General features: G+C 38.0%; 2 protein-coding genes across 7 annotated transcripts in view; both read left to right on the forward strand.

Annotated features, from left to right (window-relative positions):
• Positions 1-401: 401 nt before the first annotated feature.
• Positions 402-12,609, forward strand: arcn1a (archain 1a). Its single transcript, XM_026922072.3, has 10 exons — positions 402-560; positions 2,004-2,267; positions 3,205-3,384; positions 3,750-3,946; positions 6,304-6,468; positions 7,601-7,766; positions 8,126-8,273; positions 8,405-8,513; positions 8,683-8,887; positions 10,797-12,609. The coding sequence occupies exons 1-10, from the start codon at positions 558-560 to the stop codon at positions 10,884-10,886; spliced, it is 1,527 nt and encodes a 508-aa protein (XP_026777873.1). The 5' UTR covers positions 402-557; the 3' UTR covers positions 10,887-12,609.
• Positions 12,610-13,176: 567 nt separating this feature from the next.
• phldb1a (pleckstrin homology-like domain, family B, member 1a) overlaps positions 13,177-25,570 on the forward strand; it is a 56,070-nt gene continuing 43,676 nt past the window's right edge. For 5 of the 6 annotated variants that reach the window (XM_026922054.3, XM_053230558.1, XM_053230562.1 and 2 more), the window contains exon 1: positions 13,177-14,593. In XM_026922054.3, coding sequence (XP_026777855.3) covers positions 14,516-14,593 — 78 coding nt within the window. In that variant the 5' untranslated portion in view covers positions 13,177-14,515. Of the gene's footprint in view, positions 14,594-19,716; positions 20,210-25,570 lie in introns of those variants that run through there. The other variant, XM_053230560.1, reaches the window with a different exon arrangement.

Genomic DNA, 25,570 nt, shown 5'->3' on the forward strand with positions numbered 1-25,570 from the left:
TTAAATTAATATCCATACAAGTTAACATTATATGTTTAAAAAGAAAATAAAACTGAAATGAAATTTTGGTCAAGCCAAGGACTAATTCCTGGACATGAGTTGTATTTTCAATAAGTTGTGATTATGTGAGTTGTATTTTCATAATCTTCATGGCCCAGCCTCTTCGGGTGTGTAACCGCCTGGACCTGTAACTAAACGACCGACTCGCTGCTGATGCTGAATCTTCCACATACTCAACAGTGGACAAATCCCAAATGTCTCCTTCAACAATATAAAAGTTCACTACATAGGGTATGAAATAACGCTATGCGCACCCTACATAGTGCACTACAAGTGTAATAAGTCGCTATTTAGGATGTAGCCTGAGTCCTTGTTACCTCGCTGATCAGCTACTTCCGGTTGGAGACGTGGCTTAGCGGCGGTTCTGCCATATTGAGCCGCAGACAGGCTGACTGCTGCACAGAGGTACCTGTTTTATTTGTCACGACGCTGCTTTTAACTAGACAGGACGACTGTTGCCGAAAGCGTAACGGAGTAGAAGATTAAACACACTAAAGATGGTGAGTTTTATTTATTTGTTGGCTAAATATGAAGTAAGGGTTTAATTGACAGACGTGTTCTAGCGATTCAGCAATACGCGCTATCGATATACGTAAAGCTAGCTGGCTAACTTAGCAGCTAAAATGGCCAGCAAGATGTTTTTGCGAAATGTTAAGAGAATTTCATTGAATTTCGAAACATAATTATTTAGGCTTTCTTTTTATACAGGTGCTAATGGTGAGTTATGGACGTCCGTGTAGCCAGTTCACTAAACCTTAGCAGAGTTAGCATAGTCCATAACTAGCATAACATAAGGTTAGTTGACGGTAGGCCAAAGCTTTTAACCTGTTAGCATTGGGGTTAGCGAGTAGGTTTGCTAGTCACATTTATAATTCTGGTAATTCATTTGTTATTCCAATATGTGTTGACATACAGCTAGCACGAGTAGCTTGGAGAAACATGAATCATTATGGACAGTGCTGTTATTGCAGACATCAGATAAAACTTACCTCCCTGTATCACATGACGTCATATTAATGGGACAGATATGCAAAAAATTGCGTCACATGACGTCATTAATTGAACAATTACGCTATAAAGTCAAGACTTCAAAATCTCCATCCTCTCAGTGAAAATCTTTATAAAGACCTCTTCAGGCATTATCCAGTATAGCATTACATTTTTCTCTAAAAAATATTTTTTTATTGATTGCCAGCTGCTGTGTCACATAATGCTACATGAATAAACTCAATGTGAATGTAAAGCCCATGCTTTCCATCAATATCCGCCATATCAATGGCTTGTACAGTTCAGCACACAAAATTCCACAAACACACTGATAAGACTCAAGTACAGCTGTGTGTGTGTCTGGCTGCTTTGTATGTGTCTTGTCTGTTTATTTTAAATGACATACAAACAAAGCTAGACATTTAGCAGTCAGCTTGAAAACAGCAGTAGCAGGCTTCATGTCTGTTTGAGGAAGGTGTGGATTTATGTCTTTACTTTGGGCTGCTGAGTCAACTGTGACAAATCTGGCAATATGTTGATCTTAAAAGAGCTTAAATTTATCTGCATGAAATTAGTTGCCATTAGCTATAAAAGTAGTCTGGGTGGGACGTCTTTCTTTAATCCTTCTCCTATAGAGGCATTTATGCCTGTGTTCTTACTTAAATATTTGGTAGTGTGTGTGCTTGCTTGTTAGAGCCACACAGAATAGGAAGATTGATTGTGAGCTGCTGAAAATACACTAGCAAACAATTACTGGAATTAATAAAGAATTAAATAATTATTTGCTTAGCCCAAATGTCTTGATGAATCAATACACGAGTCTTAGCTGGGATCAGGATATTCACCGAATTATTCATGTGCAATTTTTTTGTTTCTCATCTGCAGGGAACAAGCAAAAGATTGCTCATATACATTGTCAGGTCAGATGCAGTGATTGTCCTGATTTGCATTTGCAGGTGCTGTTGGCTGCAGCAGTGTGCACCAAAGCTGGAAAAGCTCTGGTGTCACGGCAGTTTGTAGAGATGACACGGACGCGGGTGGAGGGCCTGCTGGCCGCCTTCCCCAAGCTGATGAACACAGGCAAGCAGCACACGTTTGTGGAGACGGAGAGCGTACGCTATGTCTACCAGCCTCTGGAGAAGCTCTATATGGTGCTGGTCACCACCAAGAATAGCAACATCCTGGAGGACCTGGAGACCCTCCGCCTTTTCTCACGCGTGGTATGTAGCTCTCTGCACGGCAACATTGTGATCGCTATAAAAACCTCAGTAAGCCTTCGCCTTCTTCCCAAGCCACTCTGTTAAAACTATATACAGTACTGTGCAAAAGTCTTAGGCACATGCAAAGAAATGCTGTAGAGCAAAGATGCCTTCAAAAATAGTGAAACTAAATGTTTCTACATAAAAAAAAAAACTATAAAGAGCAGTAAACTGTAATAAATGAAACAAAGTCAATATTTGGTGTGACAATCCTTTGCTTTAAAAAAAAAAATAGTAGTCTCAGGTACAATTTGTGCAGTTTTATAAGGAAATGAGCTGTAAGTTTTACTGAGCATCTTGCAGAAGCAGCCACAGCTCTTCTGGAGACTTTGACTGTCACACTTGCTTGTTATTTTTGCAGTAAAACCCAGCAGCCTTCATTATGGTTTTTTGTCTGAAAAGTGTCTCTTATGTAATCTGCTGCTTTCTTTACTGACATACAAACATTTTTCTGTAACATTTAAATTTGTGCTGGAAAACTAATGTTTGGAATCTAAAATGTTTTTGCACTGAATCAATAATGCAGAAGTCACAAAATAAAAATCTGTAACAAAGTTTGTACTAAAAAAAAAAAAAAGGGTGCCTAAGACTTTTGCACAGTACCGTATACTTCATGATGTCAGGAGAAGGGGTCAGTGTAGGGGGTTAATTTTGAGGCCAGAAAAATGCAAACATAAGTGAAGTGAAGAACTCAGTGAAGAAGCCAGATCCACTGCATGGCAATATTGCCAATGATTTTTTTCTAAAATATTTTTGAAATTATATGATGATTATGGGGCTAGAAACACTTTAAACATTACAAACTGTATATTTGATCCATCTCCTCTGAATCACATATTTTCACACACTGTTAAGTAGTGGTTTCTGTTCACTGAAACCAAGTGTCATGGCTGTGCAGATTCCGGAGTACTGCCGCGTGCTGGAGGAAAGCGAGATCTCGGAGCACTGCTTCGACCTCATCTTTGCCTTTGACGAGATTGTCGCCCTTGGTTACAGAGAGAACGTCAATCTGGCACAGATCAGGACATTCACTGAGATGGACTCTCACGAGGAGAAGGTGTTCCGCGCTGTTCGAGAGGTGAGAGACAGATGAAAGAGAGAGAGGAGGAGGGAAAGCAACACTGTGATATATGCAGCAGTATGCAGTCTGCTGATCCTGCATAGCTAAGCTACAAACGAGCTATCAGTCAAATCCAAGAATCCAAATCGGTGCTGTTGCTGGATAATTTGCCCTGCGCCATCTGCTTAATTAACACTTCATGAAGTGTGAATTGTGCTGCAGATTAAGGATGCTTCCTTCTTTCCATCCCAGATCTCAATTGTTATATAATTAAAATCTAAAAACAGGCAGCAGATTGTCATTTGAATATTTTATTCACCGTTTTGAAAAGTACCACACATGTGACTTAATTTTAATTTACTCTTTCCTTCTCATGTTTTCAGACCCAGGAGCGGGAAGCAAAGGCTGAAATGAGGCGAAAAGCAAAGGAGCTGCAGCAGGCACGGCGGGACGCTGAGCGCGGGAAGAAATCTCCAGGTTTTGGTGGCTTCGGCAGCAGCAGTAGCAGCAGCAGCACAGCCATTATCACAGACACACTGGTCGAACCAGAGAAACCCAAACCTGCCCCAGCACCCACCAGGTACCTCTTTTTTGTACAATTACGGCTTCTCGGGCAAACAATACGGCCTGGCAAAATAATACTGACTATCCCTATCCTCGCTGAGCGCATGTGTTACTTTCCCGTCTGTGGAAGTAGGAGGACTTCCTCTGGAGGATATTGTTTGGGGGTTTGATTGCCATGAGAAGTGAAATATTACATGAAATGAACCAAATAATTTTGAAATGAAACCATACATCTCTAATTTGTTGCTAGAATGCATTTGGCACTGTCATGTTTCTCTGAATGATCGTAAGGCAGCGAGTTTGTTTTAAACCCAGCACACAAAGATGATGATAATACTTTAATGTTTTAGTAAGAATAAAGAGGAGCTAACTTTCACTTAAGGGTTGAACATACTCCTAAATAACAGCAAGTGTGCCAATAGTTTCATTTTTAGTAGAAATTCAGAACAGTGTGAGTGCAGGAACATGCAGTGTTTTAAAAACACGCACGCAGAAGCGGTCGCGCATTTTCAGGGAACGAATCAGAAATGTCATATTACACTGTTTGTGAGGGTGCTAGGTAGTGTTCATCTGCTGTAAGTTATATTGTATGTGAGGTGCAGTGAATAGGAAGCCATTTTGGATTTGCCTTATCTAGGAGATGGCAGATTTTACTTTGATTACAGAGAAAAAATATAAGATTAAAGTACAAAGTGAAAAGAAATTGTTACTGTGGGTAAATAAATAGAAATGAAGCATTACATTATTGTCTAAACCTGCTTAAATTCAATTGTTGGCCTCTTAAATCTGCCAGAAAAAGAACTTTCGAAAAGAGTGAGAAACTTTGGCAGACACAATGCAGGAAAACGCTAAGGTAAAAGCTAACGTAACTAACAAGTAAAGGATGCTTATAGCTTTCAGCTTAGCATACTGCAACATACGGTATATACTTAAAGCATAAATCATCACTCACTCACTTAAACCTGTGCTATGTAATTTCAAATAGATTGGCTTATGGGGTCTCTGGCTCTGAATAACGCACTAGTTTGTTATTTTGTTATACTAGCAGCAGTTCAAATAGTACGCAGTTCAAATAGTACGCCTGAAGGGATTTGGATGACGATATTTCTCACTTGTATATTTGTTAAAAAAAAAAAACACACTACACAATTGTTCTTAAATTTTTTGGATGTCCAATGTCCAAATATTAATACTGAGCTAAAGAATATCCTTCGAGGTGAGAGTGTGATGATTTCGACATGCAGTCTGCACAATGCTAAACTGGTAGCTCTATGCCTCCTGTAGTTGATGTTTACATTAGTCTTGAAAGAGAAAACTTAAGACTACCAACATGTCCTTGGCTGATCAGCTACATTTGGGCTTTACAACATACACTCACACTGACTTACATTTTCTAGATTAAAATGTTTCCTAGAATTCCCAGTAGAAGGTGTGTGTGTGTGTGTGTGTGTGTGTGTGTGTGTGTGTGTGTGTGTGTGTGTGTGTGTGTGTGTGTGTGGTGCAAACAATCTTCCATCCAGTCCATATAGTCTCTGGCTCAGGTTTGTTCCATAAGCACTAGTTTTTATCAAGCAGGCCACTTGAAGTTGGACCAGCTGTTAATACAGTGCAGTTTACACCTGACTGTGACATGAAAGTGTGTGACTGTGAACAAACAACATGTCTGTGTTTAGTCTGGTTGCTCACGTTGGCATAATTCCAGCACACTTCACTTGGCAATTACAGGCTGCACAGTCATAATGTTGTAGAGTATGACTTTAAAGTTCACAACGTATAGAAAGTGGGAGTGTTTCTTGTTGTTGAATATCTATGGAGTTACACGTTACATGCAGACAAGTAAAAACAATGGCCTTGGATTATTAAAAAAAACTATGCAGGATAGATGTGGATGTGTTTTTTGAAGAAGTCACATGTCTCATAATGTGGTGTTGATTATAATATTTGTCAAAATGAAAGCACATCTGTTTCGTGAGACGCATGCATAAATACTTTAGAAATCCCTTTGTTGCCTTTACTGAATGAAAGCCCCAACTGCTGGTGACATGATCACACAACTTGTTGGACAAGTTAATTCCGACATCACAACAAACAATACTTACTGTTAAGTAATAAAGATGCAGTGTTGTGGATGATAATGCATTAAATGTGACACAAACGTCAGAGCCTTTTAATATTAAGCTTGGAAAGCAACAGCCTTGACCTGACATTCTGATGAAACAAGCCTTTAAGTAGAGCTTCAGCTAATCTTACAGTTCGGAAATTAATTTCCTGCATGCTTTTTTCCAGGCTGTGGAAACTTCCAGACTTCATGTTTCATGACACTTGAAGCTTTACTGTGGAACTAAATCTTTAACTGCCCGTGTTCTTCCTCAGGCCTAGCGGTCCCAGCAGAGCCCTCAAACTAGGGGCCAGGGGTAAAGAGGTGGACGACTTTGTGGATAAACTGAAGTCAGAGGGTGAGAACATTATCCTGTCTGGCACTGGCAAAAAACCCTCCGAAGCCTCTAAATCTCTGCCCGCTCCTGTTAACACAGAGAGGTAAGCCCTGGCTGCAGATTGAGCTCTGCACTGTTTAACACAACATGGCTTGCTTTGAGCTGCTTGCACTCTGTTTTAAACAACTAAGGATTGTCTGGAAGCAGTTCCAGATAAAGTCTGTAGCTTTCCCTGGGAGGAGTAATTATACATGAAATTAAATAACCTGTTGGTTTGTAGTGCTTTTGCAATATAGCTTTTAAAAACAAGATGAACCAGAAACTGCTTTTTCCTCTTTTGCTTTGATCCTGCATAGTTTCACCCACTAACTGATCTGCTCAAGATAGTAAGGTTAAATCATACCGTTGTCTCATTAACCCTTAAAGATATGCTACTATGATCATTTCTGATTATGTGATGCAACAATAAATAAAGACCACAATGTGTAAGTGGTTTTGTAGGCTCTGTAATGAACTTACAGTGCCATTAGTGCCATTATAAAAGTCGCTGTCTTTGACATCCAAGTAATATACTTTGACATATGTATTTTAAGTAAACATGTTAGTATTTAAGTTACTTTCTAACTTTGCCTTGGCTCTGCCTGCAAAACCAGTTTAACAATTATCTCTGTAAATGTAGTCGGTCAAGATCAGATTTTTGTATAGTTAAATACTGTAGTGAAAAGAAGATAAGTCTGTGTAGCTGATCGGATGTCAAAATGTCTGTGATGCTCCTGCACTGTCGCATCATCAAAACAGAGAAAGGTGCTTGCGTACTGTGTACAGAGTGAACAACGTTTTAAAAATATTTAAAAGGCCGAATAAAAAAGAGCAAACGGTTGAGTGAAGAGACAGCGATGAGGCTGTCTAAATGCCACGCAATTTGGAAAGACACTTGGTTTTGGAAAACTTTTACCTCAGGTGATATGAGACGGAGGCTGATGCGAATGATGCTGATAATCACAAAACCGAATACACACTTCCAATTGTAAACTTATAATTCTTTAAAATTTGGCATTATTGTTTTTATGTAAGTATATTAGGCAGCTTTATAATGCTGTAACTTTATTTAGACACTGATTTCAGTTCAGGAAACTGTAGTTTTTGAAATGATGCGTGTGTAGTAGAAAATTACAGAATTTGACTATGTGAAGTAGTAGTGTCTGTGTCATTCTTATGCCCTCTGCTGGTTGCAGTGTGCACCTTCGGATAGAGGAAAAGATCACTCTGACATGTGGACGAGATGGAGGGCTGCAGAACATGGAGATACTGGGCATGATCACCCTTCGGGTCTCAGACGAGAAGAACGGGCGAATCAGATTGCTCATCAACAACAATGATAAGAGAGGAGTCCAGTTACAGGTAGGCCTCTGAAACATCTGCATTTATTAAATGTTCTACCACCATGATGTTTTCTATATCACATTCACAACATGTACATTAAGAATCTTATTCTGACATGCACCATTCATTGGTAAAGTCACTGAAATCGCATAGGTGTTATTTGCTTAGATTTGCTTTTTCTCTTCTTAAACATGAGATCATATGCTAGTCACTGTCTAGCTACCATTTAATGGGTTTAGATTAAAATGTCAGCACATGGTTAGATGTAACTGTATACCTTGAAGTTTACGCAGTAAACAGTTATTAAATATAATGAGGTGCAATGACAGATGAAGTTTGCTTTGCCAGAGAAGTTAAACATGAATCCACTCCCACAGACCCACCCCAATGTGGATAAGAAGCTGTTCACAGCAGAGTCTTTAATCGGCCTGAAGAACCCAGAGAAGTCGTTCCCCCTAAACAACGATGTGGGAGTGCTGAAGTGGAGACTCCAGACCACAGACGAGTCCCTTATACCGCTAACAAGTCAGTGCTCCACTGCTTTCTTTATGCTTGGCTCAATTGCTGTTTCACCAAACAACAGAATGTCTGTGTTCATGGTGTTATACTGCAGAGTAGGTTCATTTTTTTTTTTTTCTCTCCTTCTCTGTTTTCAGTAAACTGCTGGCCCTCAGAAAGTGGATCTAGCTGTGATGTTAACATTGAGTATGAACTGCAGGAGGAATCGCTGGAGCTTAATGACGTTGTCATCTCAATCCCCATACCGTAAGCCTATCTAATAATCCAGTACATGCTATATCTGTTGAGTATTCTGTTTCTGATGGGAGATATTTTATCTTCAACAAATTCACTAAAACTGATGAACACATGGATTATTAACTGTGTCCTGCCATCTGTCATAATTTACCTGTATGTGTGTATGCAAATGATACAGATCGGGCGTGGGCGCACCTGTGATTGGTGACCTGGACGGAGAGTATCGGCACGACAGCAGACGGAACGTTCTGGAGTGGTGTCTGCCCGTGGTGGACGTAAAGAACAAGACCGGCAGTCTGGAGTTCAGCATAGCCGGCCAGCCAAATGACTTCTTTCCCGTCAATGTATCGTTCGTCTCTAAAGGGAACTACTGTGACATTCAGGTACAAAAATAACGAGAAGCATGGCTCATAGTAAATTTGTTGGCTTTAAGGGGGCCGAACTGTAAGATCACAAGGATTATCAATTTTAAAATAAACTTTTTTTTGTCACTAACATGTTCCTTAATTTGACATTTCTTAAGCTGCCCATTTAGAAAAATCGGCCAACTCGTCCTAATGCACCTTTTTGATTTTTGAAATCCCTTCACTGTATATGCGCACTACATAGGGTATAACAGGATGGAGTTGAGGAACCTGTGCAATGCAAATTGGAAATTAGCTACTTAGATGTAATATCACTTCATTTTCTGTTCATTTTATAAATATATAGTTACCCAACTTATGCATAGCTTAAAGTGTTCATATATTACATGTGCTATTTCTAAGCCCTTTTCCTACACCAAGTGATCAGGATTGTTTGGCCAAAACATTTAGGAAATATGTGTTCCTCTGGGCTTTTTTTTTAGACAATTTGACCCTGGCGGCACGATTTTAGATATGATATGATTATATAGAGCTATCATTACATAAGCAATTAGAAATGGAAGATTCAAGAAATGAGTGGTGCAGTTGGTAGTACTGCTGCCTCACAGCTCCAGAATCGCTCTGAGCTCAGATTACTGTCTGTGTAGAGTTCCTCCAACTTCTCTGGTTTCCTGAATTGCACCTAGGTGTGAATGAGTACACGAATACATGTGTGCATGGTGCCAGGGTGTATTCCTGAATCCCAGCCAGCGTTCCCAGGAGAGGCACCGGCTCCGCTGTGACCCAGACCAGGATAAAGCAGTTACTGAAGTTGAATGAATGGATGCGTGAGATGCAAGAAATATATATCCCTAACTGCAGTTTAATTGCTTACACACATTACTAAAGGCATGTGAACAGTGCTTGTTATAGAAAAGCGTGTAGTGATGACAGAGCGCAGAGCTTCCACAATGTGTGTTTTTTTTTAACGTGAATCAGTGCGCAGGGTATTTTGTATATATTTTTGTCTGCGCTTCACTGCTACTTCCCCCTTTCCATCTGGCTACACTGATAAGCAGGGCAAAAGCATATTGTGTTCTAGTTTAATAAAATAGATTAAAATGAGCTTTACTGTCATCTCATTTCACTGCCTACTATGATGTGGCAACAACCAGCTTATTATCATTTAGGGTCATGAGACTTGCAGGCAACATCAAATCAACTTTGTTGGATTTTTGCATTTATAACATGGTGAGGTTGTATTATACAAATATGAGGAACATTGTCAGTGTGCCCATGTGTAAGTAATGAGTATTATAACAATGTGTTTATTAGCTCACGTTCCTTTTTACAGGACTAGGTATAGTTCATGAAGATGTCAGTTGTGGTGCAGGCACTCTGCCAATTCTCTTTCCTTTCACCTTTTCAAAAAAAAAAAAAAGATGAGGTGGAATTACTCACTGTTGCTACACACAGACTAAATAAAGTGCTAAAGATTTTCTTCCACTGAGCAAGAAAATAGCCAGTTCACTGTCTGTGCGTAGGGTAAAAGGGAAGCAGACGTAAGCAGGTGACTAATTCTGTTCTACTTCTATTTTTTTGGTATGCTTGATGTCACCTCTATCAAATAAAGTCCCACCCAACTCAAATCAGTCAGAAGAGAACAGGAGAAAAAAAGAAATCCAGAAATATTTTAGCTGGGAAAAAAAGCATATTGTCCTGTAACATGAGATCTTAAGCATTCAGTTGTGTGTGATTATTTTTTACCATGAATATTATACAAATTGAAAGATAAACAGCTTTTTTTCTGTTTTGTTTCAGGTTTATTGACCACACTCTGTAATGAGGCAGTATTATTTATATAGAGATCTAATTTGGTGAACAACAGGATCTCAGGCATTTTGCAGATCATTTTTAACATATCCTGCTTTTTTTTCTCCTCTCACAGGTCAATAAAGTGTCTCAGGTGGACGGGAACAGTCCGGTGCGGTTCTCCACAGAAACGGCTTTCGTGGTCGACAAGTATGAAATACTCTAAGGAAGGAATTCCTCAACGAAAACCCCTGAGACCAGCTTCAGAGAATATCAGATCAGTGGACTGACAGTAATATAAACACAGTACGAGCTAGAGAGAGAAAGATAGAGCATGAAAAATTGTTCTTTTCGCCTTCAGCAGTACTTCACCAGGACTTGAACCTTTTCCCCCTTTCCAAAACAAAAAAACAACCTTTTCCCCCTTGGCTGGCGGTGTTTGCTTTATTTGTATCTTTGTACAAAAGTAAATAGTTCTATGAAGGGATTGGTTTGAGATCATGAACAAGAATGACACAGCCAAACCAATCAGTTTGAAACCATATGGAGCTAATAATTTATAAAATCCACCATGTCTTTTCTGGGTTGTATAGATTATGGAGTTTTAATGAAGGTTAATCTAATTTAGCATTAAGGGTAAATTAGCCAGTCTCATGTTTTCTACTTAAACCTGCTTACATTTTTGTCCTGGGATTCTGCTCTGTCTGAAATCCCTGCACTGCTGTCTTTTCCTGTCCTCGTCTGAAAGAGCCATCATTGTCCTATCTACTCCTTTCCTGCATAGGCAGGACCATGTATTATGAAATGGACCTCATTTTACATGTATGTGTATGTGATTCCCCCCCCCTCCCATGTATCTTTCTTCCTGCTGGACTTTTTTAATCTCTCTCATCTGCTGTGAAGTGGCCTGCTGCACAAGTCTAAGCTTGTATCTGGTTCATCTGCATTATCGCCTTTGCTTTTTCCCGCAATCTGTAAGCCAGTGGCATGTTGGATGGCACTGAAATCCGTTTCGAGGTCAGTTTTGTAATACTTCAGTAAGCTTGCTTTCATGCTTCATTGTCAATGAGGCAGTGATGTTCTGACTTTTGGCAACACGTGTGAAAACGGTTTTTCTGTGCTGGCATTGTTGTAGAGAGTGCAATACATAAGTTGTGGCGTTTGGAAGTCATCCGGTGCCACGTTTACCTGTAATTTAGGAAGAAGAGGGCCTGTAGTTTTGATAACACTTTCAGTCCGCTGTGATGTACTGTTAGATTCGGAGTGTTAGCATTAAAATTCCTAGAAGGATTACAGAAAAACTACCTTAAATTGTTTCAACCTTTGTTGAGTCAGTCATGAGTTCTCCAGCATGTCTGCTAACACTGTTAGCAGAGTTGAGTGTATGTGTTTTGCTCCTTAGTTGTTTTTGACTGCAGTTAGGATGGGATTTAGGAGCTTGTTAAAGGAATAGTTTGGCCATGAGTAAAAGTTACACAAATTGCCATTTACTTGCGTCAAAGCTTGCGTGATTTCCCCTCGAGTGATGAGACTAATGTAGCTAACAGGTGATGAAAGTCTTTCATTTCATTATTTGTTAGCAAAGAAGCAAAATTAAAAAGCCAGATATGTCATCGCTAATTAATTTCATTTGAGGTAAAAAGAAAATTGTGTAAATTTCACTCTTGGCTAAACTGTTCCTTTAAGCACTAGGTCTTTGCATCAGTAATGACACTTGAAGCTCTCTGTGTTCATGCCTTGACTCTCTCCATTGCGCCAAGGGAAAAAAGAAAGACATTCAAGTTTATTGTTTTGTTGTCTTGTCTCTTTTGTTAATCATATTGCAGGTGGGAAGTGGAAAAAATCTATTTGAATTTTTTTTTGTAACTCTGTAAAATAATGAATAGGGTAATGATGAGTAACATTCCAGTGTAAACTTATTGAAGAAATTATTAAAGTGTATAAAAGGACCCAAATGAAAAGCCTCTTTACTATATTGTTTCTACCTTCTATATTTACAAACAATTATTGAAGAAATACTCCAGTGTTTGTTTGTTTTTTAAATTGCTTATGGACGATTACCCATGGATGATAATTTTGTGACCTTTTTCTGTACTGAGAGAAAAGAACAGAAAATCAGTTTACTCAAAACTTGTGTATAATTGAAGTCTAAGGGCAAATGTCAACCTTGTTTCTTGTGATTTTATTGATGGGACTCAACAAGTGCCCCACCAAATGTCAGAACAACTCCTGAAGGTTTTGAAATGCATTCTGGAAAGATAAAATATGTAAAACTTGTCCATGACTTAAGCTTTGTTATCCTTGTTGTATATGTAAGGAATAAAACACGATGGGGCATACTGTTATAGGAAAAATAATCAACAACACGGTGTTGTGATGTTCTTTCATCCTAAAATTGATTATTTTCCAATAGCAGCAGATCCAGAGGTGTTTTATTCCTCTTACACCACAGCGAGTTACCAACAATCACATTTTTTTTATTTATTAATGAATGACATGTCATACGTTTTAAGCATTTATAGTTACATTTAATGTTGTGGAATATCTTTGAGACAAGTCATCACTTACGTTATAACAGCTGAAAAGATTCGTTTTCTCAACAGCTTCATTTTTCCCCCCTCTTCTAAAGTTAGTAATACAGCCAAACACAACTTGTGATGTTACCAAGAAACAGCAAACCACAAAATTCTGTCCTGAAGACTTTCCTGTGGTGAAAAATGCATTGTTACAAAACACCGACACTGGAGCCTCCTTCTGTAAATTTTAAATAAATGTCTCCTTACAGAAAACTTCATTATATCAATGATCATAGATTTTTTATTATTATTAATTGTTAAATAATGTTTTTTGTTTTTGTTTTGTTTTTTGTTTAAACTAGCCATGGATTATGTGTCCACCATACAAGTCCCTGTGAATGAGCTGTTACTATAGAAACGATCGCATTAATATAAACTTGTGACGTAGCTTTCAGCTGAACTACTGTCAGACCAGCGCTGTACGATATGTCAGTGTAACATCTCACCATCTGTGTGTGTGTTCTGTATGTAGTTTATTTAGAACTGCTCATTAGACATTTACATGTTTTCCTCTAATTGAATCCAGCAGTTATTTTGTTGTGGGTTTTTTTCATTTGGCTCAAAATTATTCAAGAGATTTTTTTACAAAAGCAGACATTTGGGGAACAAGAGAACAGATTCATATCTGTTTCCAGCATTTTCTCTAGCATATGTCTAGACAGTAAGGAGATGAGAGTGATAAAGTGGAGCATGTTGATGAGCTTGTGATAAATGTGTGTGTGGATGTGAGTATGCGAGACAAAGAAAGCAACAAAACCACAAGCTACAGGGAATTGAAATCACTCGAGGCCCCATAGGCGTCATTATCTCCCTAAGGTCTTGAAATCATTTTGGTTATTTATATAACAGCATCTCCAAGAGGGGCACTTGCAGCTTATGCAACAATTTCTGTTCTCTAAATCAGTTTTATACAGGTTCTAGCCTACGCTTTCATAAGTGGGCTTCTTGAAGTCCATCATGAGTTCCCTTATTTGGAGTTGGGGAGGGGAGGAAGGAGAAGGTGGGTCTGTCTTCTCAGTCTTTCCTCCCAGTTTTGAATGAATCACTGTTCAGACCACGTCACTTTTCCTCTACACTGACAAAAGAGCAAGCGGAGAAACTGACAGACGCACCCGGTGGAATACTTTCAGTGTGTGTTTTTTGGACTCTCTAACTCTACAATGAAGGACAGTGTGAGATATTGTAATGAAGATTTTGAACTTTTATCAGGATGGTAGTGGGTCCTACTGAGGAGGTTCTGTGAAGCACTTTACTGTATAGCTGATTATTCTCATTCAACATGAGTCTGCCAGTCATTTGCAACGGCTACCGCTCACACAAGGGCCACACTGTGACTCCTAAAAGGGTCCGCTTTCAAGTAAGTACAACTTTTTCTTGACATTGCTCTGAATCAAAAAAATTAAGTCATTTTTATTGCTTTATTATTAATATTATTATTATTATTATGCAACAGTGATAGAACTCGCAGCCCACTGTTATTATGCTTATAATAATCTGACAATCTAATAAAACTGAATGGAAAAAAACACACACACACTATATATATATATATATATATATATATATATATATATATATATATATATATATATATATATATATACAAATATAACACTATAGTGAACACTAGTGAAAATGGTTTTTTTTTTCCCATTTTAACACAAAGGTTTTAATTTTAATTTTAATTTAATTTAATCCCTAACTGTAATATGAACCCTGCTCTATATGAATTAATTCTTTATGAACAAGTTATTTTTAATGCATATATAGTCTTTTATAGCCATTTTGTGCCTAATTAATAATCAACTTCATTTACAGAGATGAGCCAAGTGTCTCCAGAGCCACGCTAGACTAGAGTAATAAAGCGCACTGTTCATTTCGCTGCAGTGCGTGTGAGTGACCACAAGGGGGCGACAGCACGTTATTCCTCATCACAATGCAGCCCGGATTAGTAATGCTGGGAAAGTAGTATTAGTTTACTCTCACGAAATTTCCTTTAACCTTTAGCCTGTTACTTCCGCCCCCCTGTGATCCGGTGCGCTTTCAACCTTTAATGAGCGCCTGTAGCTATTAGTTTGCAGTGTTCCAGAGAATGGAGAGAAAGCGTGGCTTTGAACAGATGAAACAATTGCCTCCTGTCAGGATCTCAGCATAAATGAAGTGTTAGTGAGAGCTAATCCAAAGTGCCATTTGGGAAAGAGAATGAAAAGAGTGCTAGGAATGCTGTAAAATGACAGTCAAATGAAAATGCTGCTGCTAGTAAACTATCCTATAGCACTTAGCATTTATTATTATTATTATTATTATTATTATTATTATAACAATAACATGAAAAATTATTATTATAACTATTAAAAAAAAATAATAACCTTGGATCAAACTGAAAAAAAAATCAACATGTTGAAGGTTTTTTATTATTATTATTATTTATTATTATTTTTTATTTTTTGAAATTTTTTGTTTATCTCAACTAAAGTTTTTTTAATGGTACAGCATATAAAAACCTTTTTTTAGTTGAGAAAAACCAAAATCTCAAAATTTCATTTTTTTTTTAGAGAAAAACTTAACAAAAAAAATCACCTGCAACAAACTGACACTTTTTTTTTTTTTTTTACTTTGATCCAAGGTTTAATTTTTTTTATTTTCAGTGGACCACTTTAATTCCTCCCATTCATTCATTAATCTTCATTAACCACTGTATCCTGTTGAGGGTCGTGATGGTTCAGAAGTCTATCCCAGGAACACTAGACATGTAGCATTTGTTATTGAATGGAGTCATTTGGACTATTCCCATTGAATTCAAGTGACCAAGCACAGGCTAATGGCTATAATAACTCAATAATAAATGTACTGATTTCGATAATGGTGGGTTGTGATTTCCTCAACTGTAACAAAATAATAAAATCACAGATCCCCTGGCTACACTTTATGGGCTCCTGGAGATCCCTGGATCACACTTTGAGAACTATATTACTAGGTAACTATATTATGTAGGATGCATATGCCTACTTATGTACAGTGTAAAAGCAAAAGTATGGTTTTAAAAATCTTACTTGGATCAGTGTAGTAGTTCTAGACTTCCACTGGCATAGTGACAGCTACGAAGACAAGGATGATGAGAGAAGTAAAGAGATGTGAAGGAAAACCAGACGGACAATATTTCGTCTGCATTTGTCGCACCTATATTAAAGTCAAGTCAAAGCTTTATACAACTATTTTTATTATTAAATTATTATTATTTTTTGGAGCTAGTAATTTGAATGCAGTCTGGTCAAAGTGTGAAAAGTGTCCTTCCAACTATTCTGCTACTTTCTGAAAACCTCAGAGTTAGCAAGGTTGTGACAAGCGGGTGTAATTGCATCATAAAATATAAGAGCCAATCATCTTTCAGTATGCAAATACCTTCCAAATATCATTGGTTTCTAGAGGAAAGAGGGTGATCATGTGGGTTTGTTAGCATTTACATATTGGAACATGCTGATAGGTGGATACTCTTAATTGCCCCTAGGTGTGAATAAGTGTGAGGATGTGTGTGCCCTGCGGATTCACCATGACCTTGTTACTCAAGTTGAATGATTGATGATGATGATGATGATGATAATTGAGTCTGGCTTTTTTTGTTTGTTTGTTTGTTTGTTTTTATGAATGTAAAAGTATAGACATTTCTGGTAATTTTTTCTGTACATTTTTTTGCAGAATTGCCACCATAGTATGACACGGTGACACACAATTTACCAGATTATATAAAAATAATTATAGAAGAGACATCAAACTGTGCTAAACTACAGTTGCACTGTATTGGTTTGGAGTACGTCACGAGATGAGTTAACTTATTTACTCTGAATGATGAATGATGATATTTACTCTACTGATGATTGTGTGTGTTGATTGTGTGTGTTATCCTGAATTTAACAAGAACTGAACCTGATCTGTTGCAAATCTGCACTTCATGTAGTCCTCTGAATGGAGCCCACCTATTTATTATGTTATAGCCATTGTCTCATGTTCACATCTTTGAATTTTCAGCACTGATTTCATGAATCAGACACACTAAACAGGCCCACTGGTATTATTAACTGATCTTCAGTATTGTGTCCAGGCCGCTGGTGGACTCCATTGTCCATGGTCAAAAAAAAAAGCTGTGAAAGTTTCCTCTAGGGTGCCACTACAATAGATAAAACGTGGTGAAGTGCCTTCTAGGGTGCTCTTACAGTGGAAAAAGGTGATGAAGTGCCCTTTAGGGTGCCGCTATGTGCAAGAAAATGTGAAGTTCCTTATAAGGTGCCTTCTAGGGTGCCACTACAATAGCTAAAATGTGATAAAGTGCCTTCTAGGGTGCTCTTACAGTGGAAAAGGTGATGAAGTGCCTTTGAGGGTGCCCTTACAGTGGAAAAAAGTGATGAAGTGCCCTATAGGCTTCGCTACATGCAAGAAAATTAGATCAAGTGCTCTCTAGATGCTCTAGGTTGCAAAGTTTTTTCCCCCACTGTGTGTAGGAGGTACCATTTTTATTTTTTCCGCCTCTGCCCCTCAGACAGCCATGTCCACTCCAGGCCATGTTCGAGTTAATAGCCATCTGGTAATATCAGATCATCCGCAAGCGTTCATAGTCAACAGGGTAAAAATTAGTCAAAAAAGTCAAGTATCTAAACATAGAAATTATTATATGGAGGGACATCTTCCTGTCAGCAACTAGCAAGTGTTTGTTAAATTCACAATCCAGACTTGTTTGTCACTGAAAGTTCCCCCACCCTGTTTTACTACATAGTTCAACTCAAGCAATGTATACTCCAGACATGGGTGGGCAGAATGGCTGGAGAGAGTGTGTGTGTGTGTGTGTGTGTGTGTGTGTGTGTGTGTGTCAGGGGATCTAAACCACAATGACACACAGACAGCTTGGATACGTTACAGCAACAGAGCGTGTACATCCAAAACACCACAAGTTCATGATTTCCGTGATTATTTGTGTCTACATTTCTTGTTTTTCTTGGAAGACTTTTTATTGCCTTCCTGCTTTAATATCATTCAGTTTAAATTAGTCTGAAGTCCTGGATGTGATGTGGAAGTTTTTTCACTAGAATGACAGAAATAAGAGAACACATTCATTACTGAGGAATCACACTAATGAGATATTAATGAATAATGGTACTTTCCAGTATTTATTAAAAAAAAAAAAAATTCCATGTTCAGTTTTTTCCTTTCAATCTGTTTTAAAAATGTGATTTTTTACTGATTAATTTTTAGGTAGCTGATTCCAGTTATTCCATTTTTGGATTAAATTTGTTAACACAGCCAAAGTCTCAAACTGTCATTAGTTTTTACAAAATAATATATTTTATTAACAACAGACACTTTCTCAGTACTTTATATAAACACTGTGGAATATTGAATGTGGAATCATGTCCAATATTACAGAAAGACGTGATACCTGGGAACTTTTTGTCACAGAACCTGTTGACTTAGCTAGCTAGTTAGCCTAGCTGTTGTTAGCAAAGGACGAATAGTTTTATTTGTTATAGTATATTTTGACAGATTTGGTTGCTGTTAACTAATATGATCATGTAAATCGAGATTCAGAAGAGATCTGAGATTTCAGATACTGAAATCCACCCATGCTTACTTATATCAAATGTAACCTAGTCTTCTAGCAGTTAGCTAGCTGCTTAGCTATTTGGGATTGCAGAAGAATGGATGTGTTCGTAGTTACTTTAAAGTCTTGTATCTGCATGTGAAGTGAGCTAAGTAAGGAATAAAACATGACAGGGTGTGCTGTTATAAGAAAATAGTCAATGACAGGGTGCTGTGATGCATCAGCAACAGCATAGTTACTGTTACCACCCTGAAGTTGATTATTTTCCCATAAGAGCATGTCCCAAAATGTTTTATTCCTCTTATACCACAGTAATTTGCCAAACAATTAGAATTTCAACTTTAATAATGAGAGACACGTCATCGTTTTTATTCATTTACAGGTAATACTGTAGAACATCTGTGAGACACGGTGGCTCCTGTTATCGCATTATATTTATTAGCTATAAAACGTCATTTCTTCACCTCTTTTCTCTCTCTTGAAATTAATAAGACAAAAATTGCAGCTTGTCATATAACCGAGAAACCAGAAAGCACAAAGTCCTCTATCCTGAACCCAGAAAGCTCTGGCACTGGAGACTCCATCTATAAAAGTTAAATAAACGTGTCCTTTTTTTCTTTGTTAAATAATGTTCTTTTAAATCTATTTATTAATCAGCTTAGATTGTGTGGAGCATCTGCCATACAAGTTCCTGTGAATGAGCCGTTACTATAGAAACAATAATGGATTGGAGCGAGCAAGTTAATACAAACCTGTGATTTGAATTAAAGCCGAGACTATTGTCAGAACTGCTGTTATAGAAAATTCATCAACACCTTCTGACCAATCAGAATCCAGAATTCCACATATACATATACACTAATAGGTTTTCTCTGTCTTAAGGTCTCATTCTTGATCGAATTGGCGCTATTGTCTCCTACTAAATTCCTGTGTTCAGTGTACCTGCTGTCTGTCTTTCTGTCGACTGACCTGTCTATCCTTCTGAGTTGCTTTCAGCAAAGTCTGCACGGGTTCTGACCTTTCAGCTGCAAAAATGAAAGGCTGCCTTGTGTCCATACAATGAAACACAGAGAGAGATAGAGAGCAAGAGCAAGGAAGGGAAAGAGGGAGACAGAGGCTGAGGTTGAATCGAGAGACAGAATGAGAAAAAGGGGTGGGCAGAAAGAGAAGAAGAGGGGCTGTGTGTGTGAGAGAGAGAAGAGGAAGGGAGCATATTTGTCCCCATCACTAGTCACAAGTGATCTGTGCTAATGTCAGTTACTGTTCTCAAGTCAAGCTATAGACGAGCCACATTTTTGGAATGATAGCCCCTGTTCTTCTGGGATTCAATGGTGGATTAACTGACTACTGCTTGTTTTCTGTGCTGTCTTTAAGACATCTTGAGTAAGTATAGTGCATCTAACTGATAGCTAGAATCTAAAGGTAGAGATAGAGGGTAGATTTAGGGTTGGGTTGTTTTTTTGATTTGGTACGTTTGGTTTTGTTTTCCCATGATAAAACATCAGTATGTGTTCTGTGTGTATTTATGAAGCAGAGAGACTACTTGTCTGTGAATCTGTCTGTGTAAAATTGCAGGTTTGGCAATTTTCTGCTGAATGTCAGTGTCAAAAATAGTAAAACGGGAAGAGCTGGACAGAAACAGGAAACAAAGAATATGCAGTGAGCAAGAAAGATTTCTCTGTAATTGGAAGTCACTTATTATGTAATAAAAACGATTGCAATTTTAAAATATTGGCATCTTGAATATATCTTTATAAGTTTGTACGAATGTTGACTGTGTTATTTATTCAGGGGGTTGATGTTTAGACCATTCTGGCTGTCTCATATATGTTACATGCGCATACACTGAGAAGCTGTAAGTAATGGAATAGCAAGTCAGAGAGAAATTGAACTGTTGTAGTCCCGGTATAGTGTGAGAATCATAACCGTGACCTCAGCATGAATAAGGATCCTATTGTCCCAATGGAGACAGCACTGGATGTGTGATCCAGTGGCACACATTTGCTGTACCTGACTGCACACTACACACTTTCACCAACAAAATGAGGCATTTTAAAGGAATGCTCCAGCACTTTTTAACTTAATCTCTGTTTACCATCTGTAATGTAAGTGCAATTATCATGCACAAGAATAGAAGTCTAAGGTCAGCTGTTGAACTCCAGTGATAAACATTTATATGAAAAGTCTTTATAAGAATGCTTTCATGAATAGATCAACTACTTTCAGAAGAAAGATTTGTGGATGTGCTTTACCAATGTTGTGTGCATCTGATGATACATACACAGTACTGGGCAAAAGTCTTAGGCACCCTTAGTTTTTTTTAGCACAAACTTTGTTATAGTTTTTATTTTATGATTTCTACATTATCGAGTCAGTACAAAAAACATTTTAGATTTCCAAACATTAGTTTTCCAGCACAAAATTAAATGTTACAGAAAAATGTTTGTATGTCAGTAAAGAAAGCAGCAGATTACTTAAGAGACACTTTTCAGACAAAAAAACATAATGGAGGCTGCTGGGTTTTGCTGCAAAAATAACAAGCAAGTGTGACAGTCAAAGTCTCCAGAAGAACTGTGGCTGCTTCTGCAAGATGCTCAGTAACACTTACAGCTCATTTCCTTATAAAACTGCACACATTGCACCTGAGACTACTATTTTGGTCGTCACACCAAACATTGACTTTGGTTCATTTATAGTTTTTTTTTTTCAGGTAGAAACATTTAGTTTCATTATTTTTGAAGGCATCTTTGCTCTACAGCATTTATTTTCATGTGCTTTTTGCACAAAACAGATGTGGTAGATAGATGTTAAGTTGAAAAATTATGGACTATTCCTTTAATGTCTTATCTGTCAAACCACTCATTCTACTAATCAAAGACAGAATCCTATCCTTTGAAAAAAGGAAATGTGCTGCATGCCGGAAATGTTAACAGATTATATTCAAACATGTGAAAGTGTGTGTTTTGAAGGAAATAATTCACATGGTAGCCAAGGTAGAGAGCTTCAAATGGCACAAAGACACTTTGTGTGTATGCACATGGAGCTGCTAAGGTAGTGCACACGTGATACAGATATTAGCCCAAGTTCCACACACTCTTAATACCTGCTGCTGCTGCTGTGTGTGTGTGTGTGTGCATCTGCATGAGCCTGCCAAGCACAGCAGGCCTGTCTGAATAGAAGCTTTCATATGAGACAAAGACATCAGGCCGCATAAACTGGCTACTAATGTGAGGCAGCTTTGTGTTCCTTTAATGGATTGTTTCACTGGGCTGGAACGAACTAATGCAGGGACAAAAAAGGAGCTATTTTATGATTTATGTGAATCTATGACAAGCACACCAGAGCATGCCCACACTGCAAGTGTGTGTTTCTGTGTGTTTTGTTTTTGTGTGTTTTGTGTGTGTGTGGGTGGGGGGTTTCGGGGGGTTGGGGTGTGTGTGTGTGTGTGGTTGTAGGGGAAAATATGATGAAAAAGGTGTAATTTGATACCACGCAAGGGCAGGTGAGAGAGAGAGCCAGGTGCATTACGGTGGCTCTGGACTGATTTCCTGCTCTCTGAAAGCCTTTATTCAGCTCTGTTCACTCTAGTTTAAACAACAGGTGGTATTAAACTCTGCTGTGGTTGCATGACCACCTGCATTCATCCATTTCTGTAGGTGTGAACTCAAATTTCCATGGAGGATTTCCCAAGTTTAGCCTGGCTTTAGGAATCACACTACAAAAAAGTGCAGTTAAACCCTTTTAATGTTCCCATTAATTCCACATGGCAAAACTTGCTATTGTTAAAATCTTATCTGTTCTTTGGCCAGTTCATATGCCTTTCTTTTTTTTCCTGGCTTCATTTGTTGATCCTTGCACTGATTTTTAATTTAGCATTCTGGGAACTGAGAATGAGAAACAGAATGCGACGGAATGCTGTTGGCTTCAGGGCTGCATATTTATCCCAAAAATAATGACTATTATTTCCCATAATATCAGAACTGTGTTATTTCTGACTAATAGAATGAATAAGTATAATATTTAATACTATTTTTTAAAAAAAGCCTAAACAAATCAAGCTGTCAGCTGCATTCCTAAGCAACTTTACTGCTGAAAAAAACCTGTTTTGAAGACAGTAACTTATTGATATTGTACAATAAATTGCTTCATGTAGCAGTTCCACAAAAAAGTCATGGTACAATAAATCCAGACTGATTTATCGGACCTGCGTTTGCATGTCGGATGGGTTCTTAGGTTGGATCATTTACCTATTATTGTGATTTTTCAATATGGTTTTTAGTTTCCTGTTTTTACACTTTAACCAATCTACATACTCAAATGAATTGTTCTAAAAGGATTAAATTAATTAGCCAATGTTTTATGAAGGTTTGGTTAAAAAATATTTTCAAAATCACATAGGTCCACTTAACAGTAGTATAAACTAAGCTGTTATTCAAAAGGCACTAAGGCCTAGATTGCACCATTAATGCAAACTAAATTAAAATATGCATTCACTGAGCACTTTATAAGGGGCACCTGTACACCTGCACATTCATGCAATTAACCAATCAGCCAATGTGGCAGCAGCATGTCAACATATAAAATCATACATTAACTGTTCAAGAGCTTTAATGTTTACATCAGAATGGGGAAAAAATGTGATCTTACTGATTTCGACAGTGGCAAGGTTGTTAGTACCAGACATGCTGGTTTGAGTATTTTTTCGAAACCACTGATCTCTTAGTATCTTCACACAGAACAGTCTCTAGGGTTTATACAGAATCATGCAAAAAACAAACAAACAAAAAAAAAGCATCAATTAATTGGCAGTTCTGCTTTGTTGATGAGAGAGGTCAAATAGAGAATTGCTAGATTGGTTAGAGTTGACTGCATGATTGACTGAGGCTACAGTCATTTAAAAAAATCACACTTCACAACCATGGTGAGCAAAAAAAAAAAAAAAAACCCACACATGATGAACCTTGAGGCGGATGGGCTACAACAGCATAAGACCACATCAGGTTCCACTCTTGTTAGCCAAGACACACACATCTGAGGCCACAACGGGCACAGGCTAACCAAAACTGGACAGAAGACTATAAAAACAGCCTTCTACTGTTGTCTGCCTCAGTTGTGTGTTCTGAGATGCTTTTCTGCTTACCATGGCTGTAAAGAGTTACTGTAGCTCCTGTCAGCTCGAACCAGTCTGGCCATTCTCCTCTGACCACTTTCATCAGCAAGGTGCTTCTGCCTCCAGAGCTTCCACTCACTGGATGTTTTTTGGGGTTTTTTTGCACCGTTCTGTGTTTCACATCGTTGGGTGTGAAAATCCCTGGAGCAGTTTATGAAATACTCAAACCAGCCTGTCCAACAACCATGCTATAGCCACTAAGTCACTGAGATCACATTTTTTCCATTCTGATGTTTGATGTGAACATTAACTAATTTTCTGTATTGTGTATAGGTATTCCTAATAAAGTGGCCAGTGAGTGTATTTACACAAAAAAAATCTGTGCATAAAAAAGTTGCCTTTGCTTTTTAACATTCAATTAACTGTGCAGCCCAGAAGATACACACATACAGTTCATTATCTGCATAAAAAAGCTGCACTTTCAAGTGAGGAGTTAAATCATCCTGCTTTAACTCTGTTTTTATGCAGCTTCTTGCTCCAGCTGTGTTGCTACACCTGTTAGAATAAACTGCTGAACACCCGATGAATCCTTTACTGCACTGTGACATAAATAAATCTCTTATTGCTGACTAGATGTGTGTGTATGAAATTGAAAATTAGAGGTAAAGGGTGTGAGTGCCATCATCTGTGTGTGTAAAGGGAAAGAGACTAAAAACAGATGAATCAGAGTTCTCGCTTGGCCAGAAAACAGGAACATGTTGTTTTTTTTCCCTGTTGTAGCAATAGAATATACCCAGTCCCTCTCGCTGTCTCACTATCGCTCTCACACACAAACACTAGCAATCTCTGCGTGAATGCTGAGTTTTAGCCACGTACACAGATACACACTCATCTATCAAGGGAATTGTAGTCATCATGTAAGGGAGCTTTATGATGGAACACTTTATAATTTTAGGAAAAATGTTGCAAGGTCTAAAAATAGTGAAAACTATGAGTCATGACTATGAGTAGTTTGTAGACTTATTTCATTCACAGATCACTATCTTAAAGGCCTGATGCATCAATTGATCTTCTATCTATACTTGAAATGGGTTTCTGGAGTCATGTATTCCTCACCAATGAAAAACAAACACCTATTAATTCCAGATGATGAACAGATGGCCATCCTGCGTGTATTCCTGCCTCAGCACCTAGAATTCCCAGGATAGGCTCCAGATCCATCGCGACCCCCGACCAGGATAAAGCAGTTACTAAAAATGAAAATGAACTTTGATTTGTTTGACACCTACCACAGGAGATTTGAAACTTGCTGAAGTCAGAAACCCCAGGACCCCTTATAAGAGCAACATGAGTATAATCATTAGGGGTTTAACGATCCAGTGATATGGATCAATGTATCGATCAATTAACCAGCGATCCGCTGTATCAATGCAATGCGTGGACCGTTATTTAGGACGCTCTAATTGAAGCCACGTCCTGTCCGTCAAAGTTTAAGTTCATCACATATTTGCACAAAATATATAGCGTATCATAGTGGAAAAAAGCTCAATACATTTTTCAAAATATATTTTGGTTGCATCTGTGATTTAATAGAAATTTTACTGATTGTGTGAAATAGACACATCATTTAAAAT

The sequence above is a fragment of the Pangasianodon hypophthalmus genome, chromosome 27 (genome assembly GCF_027358585.1).
Source record: "Pangasianodon hypophthalmus isolate fPanHyp1 chromosome 27, fPanHyp1.pri, whole genome shotgun sequence".
In the NCBI taxonomy this organism is placed as follows: domain Eukaryota; kingdom Metazoa; phylum Chordata; class Actinopteri; order Siluriformes; family Pangasiidae; genus Pangasianodon; species Pangasianodon hypophthalmus.